Below are 17,483 nucleotides of genomic sequence, written 5' to 3' on the forward strand. Positions count from 1 at the left end.
TAAAGAATGATTCCAGACTTTTCACTAGGCCAGGCCTCCCAGGATTACAATGAACCGACCAAGGTTAAGTGGATCCTTTCCTGGCTACCAACCACAGGGCAGCACATACTAGAAGGAGGGACAATAACCAGGAAAAAAGACATCTAGGATAAATACATCAAGCTGCACAGCTGATCTCCAAGAAAAACCTTAGCTAAACTTCGGCTCCCCTTCAAGCAACTCAGAACTAGAAAAGCCTAGCACAGTCCCTCACACAAGGTTTTCAACTCAGCTCTAGCCACAAGGCCTTACCTTACACTGCAACATGCTGTGGAGTAGCTCTTCCCCACAAAACTCTGTTTCATCTTCAATAATCATCTTTCTCTATGGGAAGAAGAAAACAATCTATAATGACCACCTGCAATGCATTTGGAGGGGGATGAATGGAGAAACAAGGTTATGAGTAAGGAGAGCAGGAAGGGGCTTGAGTCCCTCCCAAGGAATATTAATCCCTGAAGGGCAAGAAAGGGAAAATCCTAAATCCCTCTGGCAATACTCCAGATGGCTGTAAGATGAAGCAGTCTCCTGGGTGCTCTGACTAGAGCACCATATGGATACAAGACTCTTGAATGCCGAGGCTGAGGAAAGCAAACAGGAAGGAGACATTCAAGCTGTCTGCCCCTGGAGCACCAAGGCACAAGGGTAAGGGCTGCTCCAAATGACAGAAGCCAGGCCTTCAACAGGAAGCTCGTACTCTGACAAGTATAAATACAGGACACTAGGCACTGACCTGGTAGCGTCAGTAAAAATAAGGGCTCAAGGGAGCCTCACAGTGTTATCTTGTGCAACCTCATGTCTGAATAAGGCTACCTCCAAACCAACAATGTTCAAAGCCTAGTGTTCTCAGATATTATACTCCTCAAAACCAGAGGACCCCAAAGAGCTTTTGTTTATGTGGGAGATACAGATCGACTGATTGATTGATTGATGTCTATTACTAGAAATTAAAACTGATAAAATTTAAAAATATTAATTCAGTTTAAAAGAGCATGTTATGTAACATAAATAACATATTTTTATGAAAAACAGTCATATTTCAAAAAAACTTAGCAGAAGGATGGCACTGTTTTCCATTTTTGCAAATCTCTTATTATGTGGCTTAACAGGAGACAGCTAGATTCTCCTCTCCACATCTGTATTCAATTGGTTGTGTATCACGTCACAGTCTCCGGAAAACTCCACTGGACACTTGTGAGAGAATAAGAGTAAAAAAGGCAAACAACTTTTAGGATCATTATGAAAATAACTTTGACCTTGTAGAGTCCCTGAAAGGTCTTGGAGATCCCCAGGGGCCCTATGCTTTGAGGAGAGCTCTCTAGACCATATTGATTTGGTAGAATTTTTCTTGTTCTTACAAATTTCCTTATAACAACTCCCTCATTACTTTCTGAGAACAGGGATAGTATCTTTTCATCTACCTGGAATGGTGCCCAGCACTAACCAGAATAAACACAGATGCATATGTTACTCTAAAAAGCATCTATGAGGAAGGTAAAAGTTATGCATTCTGTGCTGCCTTGCAAGTAAAATGACAAGAAGAAAAAAAAAATCCTGTCTGCTGCATCTCCCAGGACCACATCTGTAAAGCCCTTGACACACCCTCTTGACACAGCTTTATTCCTGCCAGAATGATCAGGCTCCCATTTTTCTTTCAACTCTGAGCATACAGGCATACACGCTGGACTAGAGGAGGAGAAAAGTCAGGAGATAAATGCCAAGAATTCAGGGTACACTTTTCTGAAGTCCTACCTTTCCCACAACCATCCAATCGCTCATCTCCTGAGTGTCAGGAATTTCGGTGGTACATTCTGGGAACCATGACACCTGCTCACAGGCACTGGGCTACAAACAAAGGAGAGGAAAGTAAGCCAGATAAGGCAGACCCTCTGGGTCTCTGCCCCAACTCATCAGGACTTCCCCAAAACAATCAAGAGGTACTCAAGACAGAGTGCGAATGGTCAAGGAAACTGAGGCCAAATGCAGTGGTCAGACATGAGACTGAGTGCCAGAATTCTAAAGTTTAATTTCTGAAGGTCAGCTTTGATTCTGGTTTGAATCCTTAGAAACTTCCCAAACCATCAAGGTTTCTTTCATTTGTTCCAGTATTATTTGATGAATACCTATTATATGCTAAGGCCTCAGAATTCAAAGTTAAAAAGCCATGGTCCTTGACCCAAGGGGCCTACAGAGTAGTGGGGACAGAGAGAAGTACACATGGGATATAAGTCTACGTAAGGTAATTACATCAGGAAGACTGTATGGCAATGAGTCTCACCTCCGGATGCCTTTGTTATTCACCAAATAAATAGGATTCCTTGCCTATGCATTCCAAAACAGAACAGAAACCAGCATCTCTAATGATGTTTCCTTTTAATTTTTCAATTATTTTCCTTATCAAGCTAAAACGGTGGTTTTCATCCTGGCTATATATTAGGATCATCTGTAGTCCTTTTAAAAAGTAGTAATGCCTGGGCCCCACCCTCAAAGTGTAGTATTCTCCTTGCCTGAGGTAGGGAGAGAGAATAAGTCCATTTTTTAAAAGTCCCAGATGATTCTAATGTGCAGCCAGGGCTAAGTTCACTGGGCTAGAGAGAGATAAATTATAAAATCTAAACAGGTGGCTAACCTGCATGGCCACTTGACACACTGCCTCCCAAGCAAGTGTGAAGAAGAGATTCACCATTGCAAACTGAAGCAATGTGATGAAAGGTAATATTACATGCTCTGAAAGGCATAAAATGGTAACACAATGCAGGGTCTTGAGGACAAGCCAACCACTCTCAACAGAAAAAGAGTTTAAAAAGAAAAATTACTGAAGTCTTTTGTCAATGAATCTGACAATGAATCATGGCTCCCCCTTTCCCCCACACTGGTCAAATCCTTCACCTTCAAGTATAAATAGTTGTAAATACTAAAATCTAGTAAAAAAAAAAAAAGAAGCCCATATACACTCTGGACCTCTAAAGGGTCAAACTTTGCATTCTACATTTCTGGGCTGCAGTAGCCATTAAGCATTTGCCTTGCAATGAGTCCAGGAACTGGATATTAACCTCAGGCTACCCAGACCCATCTACCTTAAAGAAGTGGATACCAGCTAATAGTTGAGCCACCCTCTCAACCAAAAGATAGGGCATCTTTTGTAAGAGAAAAACTAAACTATGGTAAATGGTGATTAGGACAGCCTTGCCTCAAAAAGGAATTTCAGTAGTGTGTCTCCATTAAAAACAGAGATTTTTATGGGCAAATTTCTAAATTCCAAGTTTAGCCAAGTTAGTTCTAATTCTGTCCCACTGAGAAGATTGGGAATCTCTACTGGTTTTCATACACATGAGGACATGGAAAGCACCAAGTATTTTTCACGTAAAAACCTACATCTAATACCCAATTATATATATTTACCCTACTGTGCACTGTCTCATCTGCTCTTCTCCTGGTCTTGTCTCCTTACAACTACAAGGCAACACACAAGACCACCTCCAGAACCCAACAGCTTCTGGCTGTCTGCATCTTACTTTGAAGCCTTTTTAGGCTTCATCATGTATGGGTTCATGCGAGTTCTTTCCTGAACTGGAATATCAAGGAAACAAAATATCAATTTTCCAGAGTTCACAGCCACATCTGCTAACTACAGCAATTATGTAAAAGGCTGGACATTTGTATTCTATTTTCTCCAGTTTTGACTCTGTAATGGTAATATATCCTCATTATGTTTAGGTGCTTTTATTGTCCCTACCTCAAATCATTTATGGAATAATGTAGGACTAAATAAATGAATAAAAATAAAATCTCAACATCATCTGTGCCATGAAAAGGGATTAGTCTCTTAGTATTCACAGTTAAAACAAACCAGTACTAAATAGATAAGTAGACTAAACCCACAACAGAAAAGATGTATGAAATAAACACCTATATAGAACTGGGATGGCATAAATCTGTGGAGATACAAGGGCCTCCAAGAGCCTCTAATGCAGTCACTTACACAATGGGAGAGTACATTCTCATTGGGCACACCTAAGTCCTCTTGGCATAAGAAGCTAACTACCTTCTGAGATATCTTAGTCACTTGTGGCAAGCTTTATCTATTTATCGAAGTTCTCTGTGGAACCAAACTCTGCTTTCTGGCATCTTCTACTCACTAGTCTTAGATAGTCCTGTATGAAGCAACAGGGAACAAATCCACATCCTATCATCTCTATCTAGTCCTCTGTTTTCCATTCTGGACAGCCCAAGTATCTTCCACATAAGAAACCAATTCCAATCTCCACTAACCACCCTGACCATACAGCCTCTGGAAACTTCTGATTTGGCTAATGTGGCTACTTAATTTAAAACCATACATCCAAAAACACAACTGGCTTTCCTGCCTCCTCCTCTCCACACCAGTTACCTCTGGTTCATCTCGCCAGTCCACATTCAATTCTTGGTCAAAGCCTTGCAGTGTCAGACCCAAGCCTCTTCTACCTTTTTGATTAGACGCCTCAACGATGTCCTTCCGACCCTGGCTGTATTTACCCAATCCTTCGCCTTCCTTGAAGCCCATCTTAGCCTGAAAAAAGGGAAGCAATGTAGCATTAAATAAACAGATAATAATGGAGCATTTATATAAACATTTATTTAGCCTCTATAATGTGCCAGACATTGTGCTAAAGCCTGAGCTACATAGATAAGGCATAAAGTTTTCATCCTAACCTAATGAAGGAAAAAAACACAAACAGGTAATTGTAGATTAACTGTAGGCCCAGTGGCGGTCTACTGTGGAGGTGAAAGTCTAGGGCAACCAGAAGTTGGGTAAATGAGAAGGGACCTCATAGCTATAATTAAAAGCACCAAGAGTATGTAATGAATCTCACTGGACATTTGCACAGCTACTCTTCCAGCTAATTTGTCTGATTAAGTGAAAAGCAGATCTAGAGTACAGTTGATAAACAGGACATAGTTTAAAATGGAACCGCTTCAAGCGGCAACTTCTGTCTTACACTTAGCAAGTCAAAGAGACTTACTAGGCAAGGACAATGAGGGTTTGTAGGAGCCCTCTTAATCAAGAGATTAACTGAAAAATTACTTCATTTAAAACTGAGGTATAGAAGGTACTATAAGATCCTGAACACATTTTTTAAATGTCACACTGTCTATAAACTCACACTAAACTCTAGTGTCACTGGGCCTAGTTATATATCCCGAAAATCAGAAACCCAAATCCCAAACCCCACAGACCCTTGTCTGATTTTAAAAGAAGATCTAATTCCCCTAGAGGGTCTGTAATTCCCTTTGCAAAGAGCACCACCAGTTTAAAAGCTGGGTGGAATTCCTACCTACTAGAGAAGGTAGCCACCAACCCTTCTCTAGGTCAAAGAGGTTACTGAGTCACAAACTTCTCCATCTTCTACTTCCCCAAAGTTTGTGTCCCAACTGACTATGTCCTCTGAAGTGGTAGATCTCATTCTTGAATAAATCCAACAGAAAATGGAGAAGTCAGCTATAATTTTTCTGAAGCTAGAGAGAAGGCAACTTGGATTTCCCTAACCTTTGCACATACACTAAAGTTCGATGAGGAAAGTAAGCATGTCTTCGTATTCACCTTCCTCCTTGTGGTAAGTCTATGGAGAATGGAAGCTGGGAAGGAGAACTAGGCTTCCTTTGGGAAGTAATACAAAAGACTGTTCAGACACCTGGGAGTGAGCAGGATTTTAGTCATTTCTTTTGAGACCACTCACTAGAGCAAAAATTCAGCATGAAGCCTCTTTACTGATCAACACACATATGGATGTGTAGGCAAATATGTTCACACATGCTCAAAAGAACTCTATAAGGAGACCAAAGGGTCATCTAACCTTGGACAGGACAGGAGAAACAGGCCTGAGCAGCCACCTCCCATAGATGACTCAAGTGTGGTAAGACAGTTCTATTGAATAGAGGCCATACTCTCTCTACTAAATTTCAGTAGCTGGAAAGCAGAGGAAAAACTCACGCCCTAGCTTTTCTTCATTTTATATTACAATTCCCCTTCTCTCATTCTAATAGTAGAGCTCTAGAAACCCAACCCAAGTGCTGACATACCATAAGCTTCTGAGAGACGCTATTATACATGGAATAGCGAGAAGAAGTTCCCTCCACAAGAGAGTCTGCTTTGAACGCATCAAAAGAGTCGGAGCAGTGCTGCTTCCCCTCAGTCTCACTGTCAGACCCACTAAGGCTTTTGGTAGATGCTGGAAAAGAAAAAAGTAAAATGTTCAGGTGAGTCTATGGAACAACATAGCTTCTACAAGTCCAGGTTTCATTTATTCAACTAGTGTCCATATGTGCACTGCACACACAAAGTTCACTAAATGACCCCAGGTGAAATGTGTTCTCTATCTCTTAATGTATAATCTTGGACAAGTCACTGAAAGTTCCTACACACAATGGCAGCTCAGAAATATCAGTTTTCTTTCCCTATCCTTTCAATTTCTTCCCCTACAAAACTGGGATGGTAGTACCTGCCTCACAGGTACTATCTAATTAAATGAAATGTGTTTGAAAATACAATGGTAAACATAAAATGTATTTATTGAAGATATATATATATATATAGTTGTTATTTCTGCTGCTGCTATTTATTATTTGAACAATTTCCAAACATTGATACCTGGCTCCATTTCCAACAATTCAGTCATCAGACTAACAGTTTCTGGTATTTATCTCCCCAGTTCCCTTTGTTTTCATGGTCCTTCAAACTTAAAAGGTAAGAGGGTGAATCAACAGCACAGCCCAGGGAAGAGCTGGCTCATAGGGGGAGACATGGAAAAGAGCCAGGGAGGAGAAAAAGGGGGTGGAGGGAAGGGAGGAAGAAAGAAGAGGAAAGGAAGGAAGGATGAGAGGGACATGTTCAGGCAGTGCCACTGAGGTGGACAGTAGAAGAGCTGCACCTACATGCTCCAGGTTTCTGGAGGGAGCTGATAGTCTAAGTAAGCTAAGCCGTTATCTTCACAGTCAACAACTTTGTTGCCAAAGGACTCCAAATAAGGCTCATCCGAGCAGCTGCCAATGAAATGGCAGGAGATGGGTTACCTGTCTCCTGGCCAAAAGTGGGATATTCCAAATATTCCCTATGACTGGCTCCTTCCCTCTCTTTAATAGATATATGAATTTCTTGACTTGAGGGTTATTTCAACCCAATATAATTTTATTCATACCTGGTTCCATTTCCAACAATTCAGTCATCAGACTAACAGTTTCTGGTATTTATCTCCCCAGTTCCCTGTGTTTTCATGGTCCTTCAAACTTAAAGGTAAGAGGGTGAATCTACAGCACAGCCCAGGGAAGAGCTGGCTCACAGGGGGAGATGTGGAAAAGAGCCAAGGAGGAGAAAAAGGCGGGGCAAGGGGAGGGAAGGGAACTTCAGGCAAACCAACCGAAATTGGGAAATAGACTGTATCTCAAAAATCTGGTTAATAATTGTTGCATATTCCCATCGAAAATAGTATAAATTGTAAGCCAAGAAGAATGAAGAACAGGAAATGAAGGTGGTGGTATCCAATCTGATCCCAAAGAGAAGCTGTACAGTGCTCGACAGTATACATATCTCGCTGATAATTAACTGTGCTTATTTAAGAATAAAGGTTTTTTTCAATTTATGGGCATTATTCTTTTAAACATCTATTTGTTGTTAGGATATAAATACTTGTTATTTAGATATAAATACTTAGTAAACTGAATTGTTAGGTATTTCTTTTGGCCTAGGGGCATAGAGAAAAAAGTTAGGGCAACACCAAAGGTGCCAAGAACCAAGAAAATTTGAGAATCTCTGCTCTATATACTGAAATGAATAGATCACCAAGACACATTAGCAAATGAATAATAGAAAGAGCTAGACCATATGCATGAGCATGGCATCCTAACTCCTGTGTATGAAAGAAGAAAAATAAGAATGTATGTTTTTATTTCTTGTAATTACAAAAGGGGATTTTGGAAGGAAAGATACAGAAGACAACCAATAAAAGTAATTATCCACATACTCAGGGATTGAGGAATAGGGATAGAGTACCAAAATGATTACTTGGGACAAGTGAAAGTGAAAGAAAGGAAATTTGATTTACATTTTAATATCACTAGAGTTTATACCGGCTATCTTTTTGTATTTTTTTATTTATGAACTAATATATTTATGACTGTATTATTTAAATTAATAAATAAGGGAAAACAACTAATTTAGCAATGTGGCATAATTCCTTTAAGGAAGAAAGGAAGTCCCTGAGAAGAGATGGTGAGACAAAGCTTGGCTGCTTGTGGTGGGAGGTACTAAGAAAGCCACAGAGGGCAGCTGTGTAAACCAATTCTTTATATACCCAAGATGGCCACTATTCAGGTACTAGTCATAACTTGAAGATTACATCATGATTCTAAAGCCTATGTGCCCAGATCCATCCACTGCCCTGTATGAACACAAACTTGCTAAGGGGTTGACACTGGAGGAGAGGGAAGCCTTCCCCAGCACCCAGGCCTCGTTCTCCCTTCCACTGTGCTCCAGTACCATAAGTATTCATACCATCAGCACAGCACTCACCACATCGCCTGTTATCATCACATACCACCCCCTTGGACAGAGTCACTCCTAAAGTGTGGGAACTGTGTCACAGACAGACATCCATCTCTAACACCTGGACTGAGGCTTTCCACTTAACAGAAATTAAGTGCTTACTGTAGTGAATGTAAAGAATTGTCACCCAGCTGTCATCCTTGCTAAGCATCTACTGAATGTACCGCTCCTTATATTTCCTTTTTTTAAAATGTATATTTTCTCTTACAACACCTCATACAAGTAGTGCAAGACCAGCCCTCAGAAGTAACAGGGTATATACCATTATGCATTTGTCCAAACCCCAGAGTGTACGAGTGTAAACCATAATGTACACTATGGACTCTGGGTGATAATGATGTGTCAGTGTAGCTTCCTCAGCTACAACAAATGTACCACTCTGGTAAGGGATGTTGATAATGGGACACTGTGCATATGTGAGGGCAGGGAGTACAGAGGATACCTTTGTACTTTTCTCCCAACTTTGCTATGACCCTTAAACTGCTCTAAAAAAAGATACAGTCTTTAAATACTTAAGAAAAAAAAACAAACCAGTGGAACAACAATAACAAAAACTTAAAGCATAAGGATGCAATACCAATATCCTAACAAAGAATTGGGCCCACCTGGAACTTTTTATTTAGCAACCCCTACACCACAAGTAGGTTGAAACAGGACATCCATCAGATCTGTTAGAGAACAAAACACTGATATTGTTTAATAGACCAGACAACAATTTTGGTTCAAGACATGTTAATGGACCAGGTCCATGCTATAAATAATGGGGTACTACCCAAAAGTAATAACCCTATCCTTAGAGAGCTTAAAAATCTAATAGCTAAAATAAATATGCTATAATAATTTAAATTATTCATATTTGTATTTATTTATAAATAAATTATTTGTATTTATTTATAAATAAATAAAAACAGGGATATACATTTTGCAAAAGGTAGGTGAACATGTATGAAAAATTACAGTAAATAGAAAACCAACATTCTGGTTCCTAAGCAGTTAGGCAAGGAGGAACTTGGGTTGAGAATATCCCTGTATGAGAGGCACCAAATCTGTCACTTCCTCTTAAGGTGACTATCCAATTCCCTTAATAAGGAGCCAACTTGCTTACATGGACTAATGCAGCACACACTGCAGAATGCCAAAACGTGCCTCTCAGAAGGAAAGATCCAGAACATTAACAATGAGTAACCATGGAAACTGAGAGGTGCAGTGATATTTATTTTCTGTTTTGATCTTTTCTGCATTTCTGTATGAGAAATAAGAATATATTAGTTTAAAAATTAGGGTAAGAAAAATTGAGCTATAAAGAAATAAAAGTGCCATTCCAAGCTTTGCAAAGAATTTGGTTCCTTTCTAGAGAAATCTTCAGGGGATATCTGAGTGGAAAGAGTCCTAAGTGGCTCAAGACTAAGCTTGGGCCTCTCATCTATCATGTCCTATGCAGAGGAGAGATATAGGCTCTGCAACAGAGCACCCACATGCTAAAGAACCACACTTCCAAAGGTGCAGATTCTCTTCACTCAGTTGCTTCCATGCCTTCAACCTGTACTGCTTAGTACAGAAAGAGGTGGTACCACGAATGTGGGCAGCTCCCTGAGCACAGCCATAAAATTTCCTTCCAGGCAGCCCAGGAATCCAGGGTCCTGACTAACCAGAAGCTACAATGTTAAATCAGTTCCTACTCCTTTCGAAACCAGCCATCTGGAGATTCATAGGCCTATCTATGCAGAGGTTAGGAAAACCTGGTAGCCTTCTCAAAGGAGAGTATGCCTTTGGTCCAGCCCTACAGAATTGCCAGGCTGTTTGGTTTGCTCAAGGACCCATCGATGCACACCCACCAATGGTATGAGTATCATTTCTGGGCATGCAGGGCCCCTGCCACCCTTAAAACTCAGAGAGGGAGAAAAAGATTTTTTGTTTTGTTGTCATAATATTTTTGGACCAAGGTGGCAGGGAGAACCACATTTGGGTGAAAGCCTCATTAGGCAAATCAGTGATGACTTTGGTGTAAAATTCCAGCCCAACTCTAGCAGAAAGATTTGCTTCATTCCTCTTTCCTAAGTATACAGCTGTCCTGTCCAGGTTCTGAAAGTGAAGTTAAAAGGAGCTAAAATATCATCCTCCTAGGCATTTATTTGTGAGATCAAGAAGTATGCTAGATAAGCAGATAAGCCTCATTTCTCTCTTTTATTTCATGTGGTATTTGAAGCAAATTCTTAGTGTGACATAATTTAAGACAAAGTTCCCTAGATTAGTCCTGATGTCCACAGACTGCCACAGCCACTACTCATTTTTACCCCTGGACCTTCGGAGGCAATCTTTTCAGATGAAAAGGAGACAACTGTCATGGCTGCAGCAAGAACTAAAGAGGACATTTAGCCTTCCAAGACCGATAAGAATTTAGCAAACAGTGAGCAGTCCTGTAATGAGGATATAAATTAACACGACTAATAAGGTCAGTCTATCAAAATCATTAGTTTCATTAAGAACCTGACAAAGCTGGTGACATTCCCATTTACCTCCCCAAAAGCTCCCCTTCTAAAACCTACCAGAGAGCTCAAAATACTATATTTAAAGGTTTCATTTAAGATTTTATCTTCACTTCATAGAAATCATTACTCTTAAGTCATTTTAAAGAAGGGCTCCCTTTATAGAAGAAACAGAGGTTCCCCAGGTGCTGGCAAACATTTCACATGGCAGTAAGCAGTAGAGCTAACATGCCAAGATTAAAAGTGACAGTGACAACACACAAAGAAGGGCGGTTCCAAACACCAGTGGCCAAGGTGAGCACCACACAGACACAGAAGAATAAATTATGGATTTTTATATAAACATCACATCCTGCCTAACAATTGCTCTGGAATGTACTCATTCCTGTTTAAAGACTCAATTTGTCCTTTATGGCAGACAAATGGTAACTCATTAGAGCAATTTAGCAGATACTGATAAAGGAAGTTTTTGATTAAGGTCATGAATCTGAGCTGATAGGACAGCAAAGGTGTTTCAGGGAAAATAGCATATTTACAGAAGAATTAAACCTGGCGGAGGGGAAGGTGCTTTTACTGTGGTGCCAGTGAAGAAGCAGGGCCACTAGAAAGCCAGGAGCACACACTGGATGCACAGTTCAGGAGAAAAGGAAATTGTCTTGGGGTCTAGACCACAGTTCACCTGTGAAAAACAACCAAAAAGAACAAAATGACCTGCATATGCCCCTCTGTACTTCAATATGCTATTATTTAACAGCAAATTTCCCAGTTTATTTAGGCTTGAAAATGCCTTCAAACTCCTCTTAAAATGCTCAAAAGAACATATAATGCCACACTGGCCATGACAACAACATCTCTTTTTTTCTTTACTCTGGTCAGATGTCTGACTCTGCCCCAGCAATGCAGCTACCTTATCAATAATGTAAAATAAACAAACTGATTAAACTAAATAGATCTATAAATGAGTCATCACACTAATCTAGCAGAGCACAAATAAAGCCCATGCAGACAGGGCTTTTTTCCTTTTCCTTTTTGTACTCCCTAAAGAACAATTTTCAATTATCTGTTCAATGGGTAGAAGTGGTTGGAGTAAAAGGAAACACACCTGCTTTAATGCAATGTCTTGACTAGGAAAGCTGCATACAGATCTCAGGGGACATGTAGTTTCTGGTGAGACACTAAACTATCCAAAGCACGCCTAAGAGGAGCCAATACAGAGCAGATGATAGAAATGCTAAGCACTTAATAAAATGATCTTCTGTATTATTTTGCCTGTCACTCCTCTAGGAGTGACAGGCAAAATAAAAGAGGTAGAGCTTTTTAACTCCCTGGAAAAGATAATACTATTGTCTTCTGTCAATTCTATTCAATAAACATTTACTGAGCAAGTTACTCCATGCCAGACTTGGGGTTCAGGGGGAGAAGCACAGAGAACAATCTTGCTGATGAAGACATCAGACTCTAGCCCTCACGAGTTTTTGTGTCAATGTGGAGCTATCCCTTCCTAAAATAAGCCGACCCAGGGAAATCTAGCAATGGCTGTTGGCCTCTGCCTCCTGCCTCATTTTCTGCAAATGAAAGGGACCAAATGGCCCATTGCCAGATACATACGAGGTACTGGCCACCTCTAGATTTCCATTCTGTACACATAACAGCAGTAGTCAAGCCTGAGTCACACAGTGCTACTTTCAGAAAAGGTTAAAGCTATTTGGTACAATTCAAGGGCGTTGGAGATAATCTCAATTCACAATCACATTTTTTTAAACCTTGAAATTTAAATCAGACTGTTCCATTGAAAGATCCTTAACCATATACCTTCCTCTATCTGGGAGTTGTTCTCTTCTGACTTTAAAGAGACGTTACTAAGAGCAAATATTCCCCAAGATTCCCTTAGAACCAGACATCTCCACCAACTGAGCATCATTCATTTCTCCACAGAGGCTGACCCTTTTGCCCTTGTAGGCCATCTCACAATACTCCAGAGCCCTACTCAAGGAGAGTCTACCTTTACCAAGCTGCTCAAATCCCTGATAAGAAGCAAAACTCCCTTTCCTCAACAGTTCCTACAACCAATGATCTTATGCTTTTGCCTCCTCACTTAGTAACCTCAAGTACACAAGCCTTTCTCACCTATCCTGGAATACATTTTAACCACTTTAAACGCACACATATCTCCACACAGGTTATGAGAGAGTCATTTTCCAGCTGGGACCACAGCTACACCAAATGCTTCAGCTATACCACCTGTCAAGCTTCTCTCTGGATCAGCTTCTTGGTACAGCTGATGACTAACTGCCCTTCAGTTAGCCTCTACTTGTGAATAAATCCTGTTTTCTACCACTCTCAAAGGATACTTCACACCTTCTCAGTCACCAATCTGTTACTAAATTTCATTCCAGTTTACCAGTAATCCAACAGAGGATCTGAAATGCAAAACTGCTGGTATACTGGATTGAATACCATCCCCCAAAAGATCATGTCCACCCAGTACATGCCAACATGACATTTGGAAATAAGGCCTCTTTGCAAATAGGATCAAATTAAGATGAGGTCATATTAGATTAGGGTGGGCCCTAATCCAGTGACTAAGGTCCTTATAAGAAGAGGGAAATCTGAACACAGACACACAGAAGGCAGGCAGAGGCAAAGCCTGGAGTTATACTGCTACAAGCCAAGGAACACACAACCACCAAATGCTAGAAGAGGCAAAGAAGGGGTATTCCCACGAGTCCTAGGAGAGAGCATGGCCCTGCTGACACCTTGATTTTTCAGCTTTGCCCTCTAGCAATGTGGAGAATAAATTTTTGTTTTAAGCCACTCAGTTTGTAGTAATTGTTACAGCAGCCCTAGGAAATTAATACACCTGGCAAGTAAATGCAAATAGAGCTACTTCTAATTGCTTGGTATTTAGACAATCTCCTAGAAATTTAACAATTTTTCACAGAAAGCATGTGTGAAAACTGTGAATGTCCACAACTCTAAAAAATAGGCAAAGCAAAATGTTAGCTTCAGCCAGATGAGTGAAATCCTTTGAGCTTAATGTAAACAATTAACACAGTGATGCTCCAGTTCATTTGGGTGTTTCTGATCACAACTGCTGGGAGAATTGAAAAAAACAGAATGAAAAAACCTGAGGGGAATTAGGCCAGATCACTCTAACAAAGAGTCCATCCCACGAACGAAACACAGGATGATCAAAGCAATTAAGAGCACAGGGCACTCAATGCTCATCACTTCTTCCAACTAGTTCAAGGCAGCAAAAGAGTATCACCTACAGAAGGACCGGCGAGAGAACTAAGGCACTTCTGAAAAAGCTCTCCACACATAGTAAGAGAATGGCAGAAGGGAAGAGAGTCTACAGTCAACACTTCTCTGTTGTTTTGCCTAATTCTCCCCAATGGGCAATAGGCTGTATTCTGCCCAGTTCAGGCACCAGGGATTCAAATAACCAGATGACCAGTGGCCTCAGACTACACAAGCAAGCATACCTTTTGCTGCATGATTGATAGAAGAGGGAGGCTCATCCTCAGATGTAGAGCTGAGGTTCAGGGCAAGCTCTGCAACTCTCTTCTTCTGCTTCTTGATTGGAGCAGTGCATTCTGGATCACTCCTCCTTTTCATGGTTACTGCAACCATAAATCCCAATAGCTGCCCTCAGAGCAGGGATTCCCAAGCATAAATCATCAATTGGATGGGATTTGGCAACTCCAAACAGCTTCTAGCACCAGCACTTGAACACCCTCTTCCTTAGAATGAAAATGCTAGCCAACCTCTGGTTTTCAATAACAGATACGAGTTTCACTGGAAGATGTGGTATTCATAGACCCAGAGGCCTCTGGGCCATTGGAGTTACATACCAAAAGTCATGGATCAACTCCACAAGCCACAGGGGGAAGAAAGGCCTTGGGTACTTGTCAGTCTATACTTTTCATACAACATTGGCTATGTGTAACAACAATGTACACTGGGAATTATGAAATCTAATGAATATCAACCAGTATTTCCAAGATGAAGGGACCATCCTAGAATTGTTCCATGGCCATTATTATTTTACCAGGACAATTAATAGATTACATAATATGATACAAACACTGGTTTTGGTTTACTTCAGGATGTTTGAAAACATAAAAGAACTGGAAAAATTTTTTAACCAGAGTAAGGAATAGAAGTGGTTGACTTAGAACTGAGGAAATAGAAAAGTGGGAAAGTTACTGGGACAGAGGTAGCTATTATATCAGTGGACTCAGGCACAAAAACAATAATTTTAAGAACATGAACCCACCTCCACAAAATAAGAAATGGAAACAGGCAGACACCATAGGTACATGAAAGGTAAGCATGAGAAAAAAAATGAGATGAAATGAAGATTCTGAGACCCAGAAATCTTAAGGAATGATCAAGTTTAAGAGCAAGCAACAGTAGCAATGAATACAGTGGAATTTACATGCAACCATTGGTTTTAAGAAGACTCAGAAAAAAGGGGACTCAAAACAGAAGCAAATAGGTGGGTGACCACTGGACTGCAATCCCTTGGAGGAGGGGAGGGGAAAGGGCACAAGAACAAACTTAACAGCATGGGTCACAGCAGCAAGAAAGCAATGAAATCCAAAGATCCCTCAACCTCACAAAACCCAGAGTCACGTTTCACTTCTCTCCAGCTCAAGAATGAGCCAGTCAACCCAAAACATAGTCTCATGTTAAGCAGGCAGCCTGTTACTAGGCACGGGCAGGGGCTATCCTGGGGAAATAGGGAGAATGGGAAACACTGTAGCAACAGAAAGCAAGACCAGGTTGATCCACATTTCACTTTAAATCTGGCCACCCTAGCTAGCCTCCCTCTCCACCCCTGCAAAAAAAAAGGACCATAACAAAAGCTAAAAGAGCCCTCTGATTTTTAACGACTCACTGGGGAGATTAGAGGCACAGGAAACTCAATATGGACTGTGTTGGGGTAGGTGCAAGAAAAGGAGAGCAAATAGTTTTGTGAAAGCTGGAGATACTGATGCTCCTCCCCAAACCACTTAGATTTGGGCCTTCCAAATCATCTAAGCCAACCTTCTCTATTTCCACTGGAAAAAAACTGAGGCCCGAGAGTGGAAGGCCGCAGTTAACCACTGCCCAGCTCAAGTGACTGTACAGGCCAGAAGCATGTGCCCCAGCAGGGAACTTCTCGAAGTGTTAGGCAGAAAGCCTGGTTCTCCCTGCTGCTCCCCCAGGGAGGGGGTTCAAATCCCCTCTCCGGTCTTCTCTCCCCGGGTCTCGGTTTCGCACTGCCACCCCTATCCACGGGGATAAGTGAGAACTCCCATCTCCCCGGGCCAGGCTTTCCACTTGAAGATAACGTGAGCGTGTGAGTGCGTACGCAGAGACGTTCTGCCAGCGGCGGCCCGGGCTGCGAGGAGCTGGAGGAGCGGTCTGGAGTGCGGTGGCGAGTGTGAGGGAGGGGCGGGAAGAAGCGGCGGCGACGGTCACGACCGCCGGTGGGGCCCGGGCGGCGGTGGAGGGGAGGAGGATGCTGAGCCCGCGCGCCTGCCCGCTCACTCCCCCCGGGCCGCGCTTCGGCACTCACGCTGAGGGGAGAGGGTGAGCTGCCAGGGAGCGGAGCGGGGTGGGCGTCAGGCTGCCGTTGCTGCCGCCACCAGGCCTGGCCCTGCCGCTGCCAGAGCCGCCGCCACCTCCCTCAGTTTCGTTTCCCCACAAGCTAGCCTGGGTCCGCCGGCCGCGCTGTCGCGCTCGGGTCCCGCCCTGCTGGCCGCGCGGATTGATGACGTCACGAGACAGCCGGCTCCCCCCTCCAGGCCGGGTCCTGGCCCCGGGGAAGGAAGCTCGTACTCTGGCCCGCCCCACCCCAACCCAGGGCGGCCCAGGGCGCCTGCGCGGCAAACCTTCCGGGAATGGATACAAAAAGGCAAAAGTATCAAATACTTTCGGCTCTTGGGTACCGAAATAAATATGAAAATTGAAAGGGCCAAGTAGCGCTCCATCGTCTCATCTCAGTCTCATCATTCTCTTCATTTTTCAGATTAAGAACAAATTTAGAGAAGTAAATTTAGTTTTTGGTAAAATGAGGGCAAAAACACAATCTTCGTGTTCACTGCTGTGTCCCCAAAATTCAGGATATAGTACATCCTCAACAAATGCTGAACAAAGGTAGGGAGAAAAGAAGGAGTGCCGCCTATGGCATCTTACCGTATGGGCACACATAGCTTCCTATTCCAAACCCCACTTCCGATTTTCAGGCAACATGGCCAAAAGTTTGCGGAACCTTCTCACTGAGGACCTCTCAACCATAAATTGAAATCTGACCTTACGTTCTACTATAAGCCTGCCTTATCCTGTGAATGGCACCACCATTCAGCTGTTGGCCCAACCAGAAATCTGTGGAA

The 17,483-nt window shown here is 42.0% G+C and overlaps 1 protein-coding gene across 1 annotated transcript in view; it reads right to left on the reverse strand.

The window, feature by feature from the left end:
• Positions 1-16,851, reverse strand: part of CMTR1 (cap methyltransferase 1) — a 47,648-nt gene extending 30,797 nt beyond the window's left edge. Inside the window, exons 1-6 of the mRNA XM_017641541.3 lie at positions 16,667-16,851; positions 14,586-14,723; positions 6,097-6,245; positions 4,427-4,585; positions 1,789-1,881; positions 292-363 (exon numbers count right to left, since the gene is read on the reverse strand). Of these exons, the coding sequence (XP_017497030.1) occupies positions 292-363; positions 1,789-1,881; positions 4,427-4,585; positions 6,097-6,245; positions 14,586-14,718 (606 nt within the window). The 5' untranslated portion in view covers positions 14,719-14,723; positions 16,667-16,851. The remainder of the gene's footprint in view (positions 1-291; positions 364-1,788; positions 1,882-4,426; positions 4,586-6,096; positions 6,246-14,585; positions 14,724-16,666) is intronic.
• Positions 16,852-17,483: the final 632 nt, after the last annotated feature.

This window comes from Manis javanica, chromosome 16 (assembly GCF_040802235.1).
Source record: "Manis javanica isolate MJ-LG chromosome 16, MJ_LKY, whole genome shotgun sequence".
Classification (NCBI taxonomy): domain Eukaryota; kingdom Metazoa; phylum Chordata; class Mammalia; order Pholidota; family Manidae; genus Manis; species Manis javanica.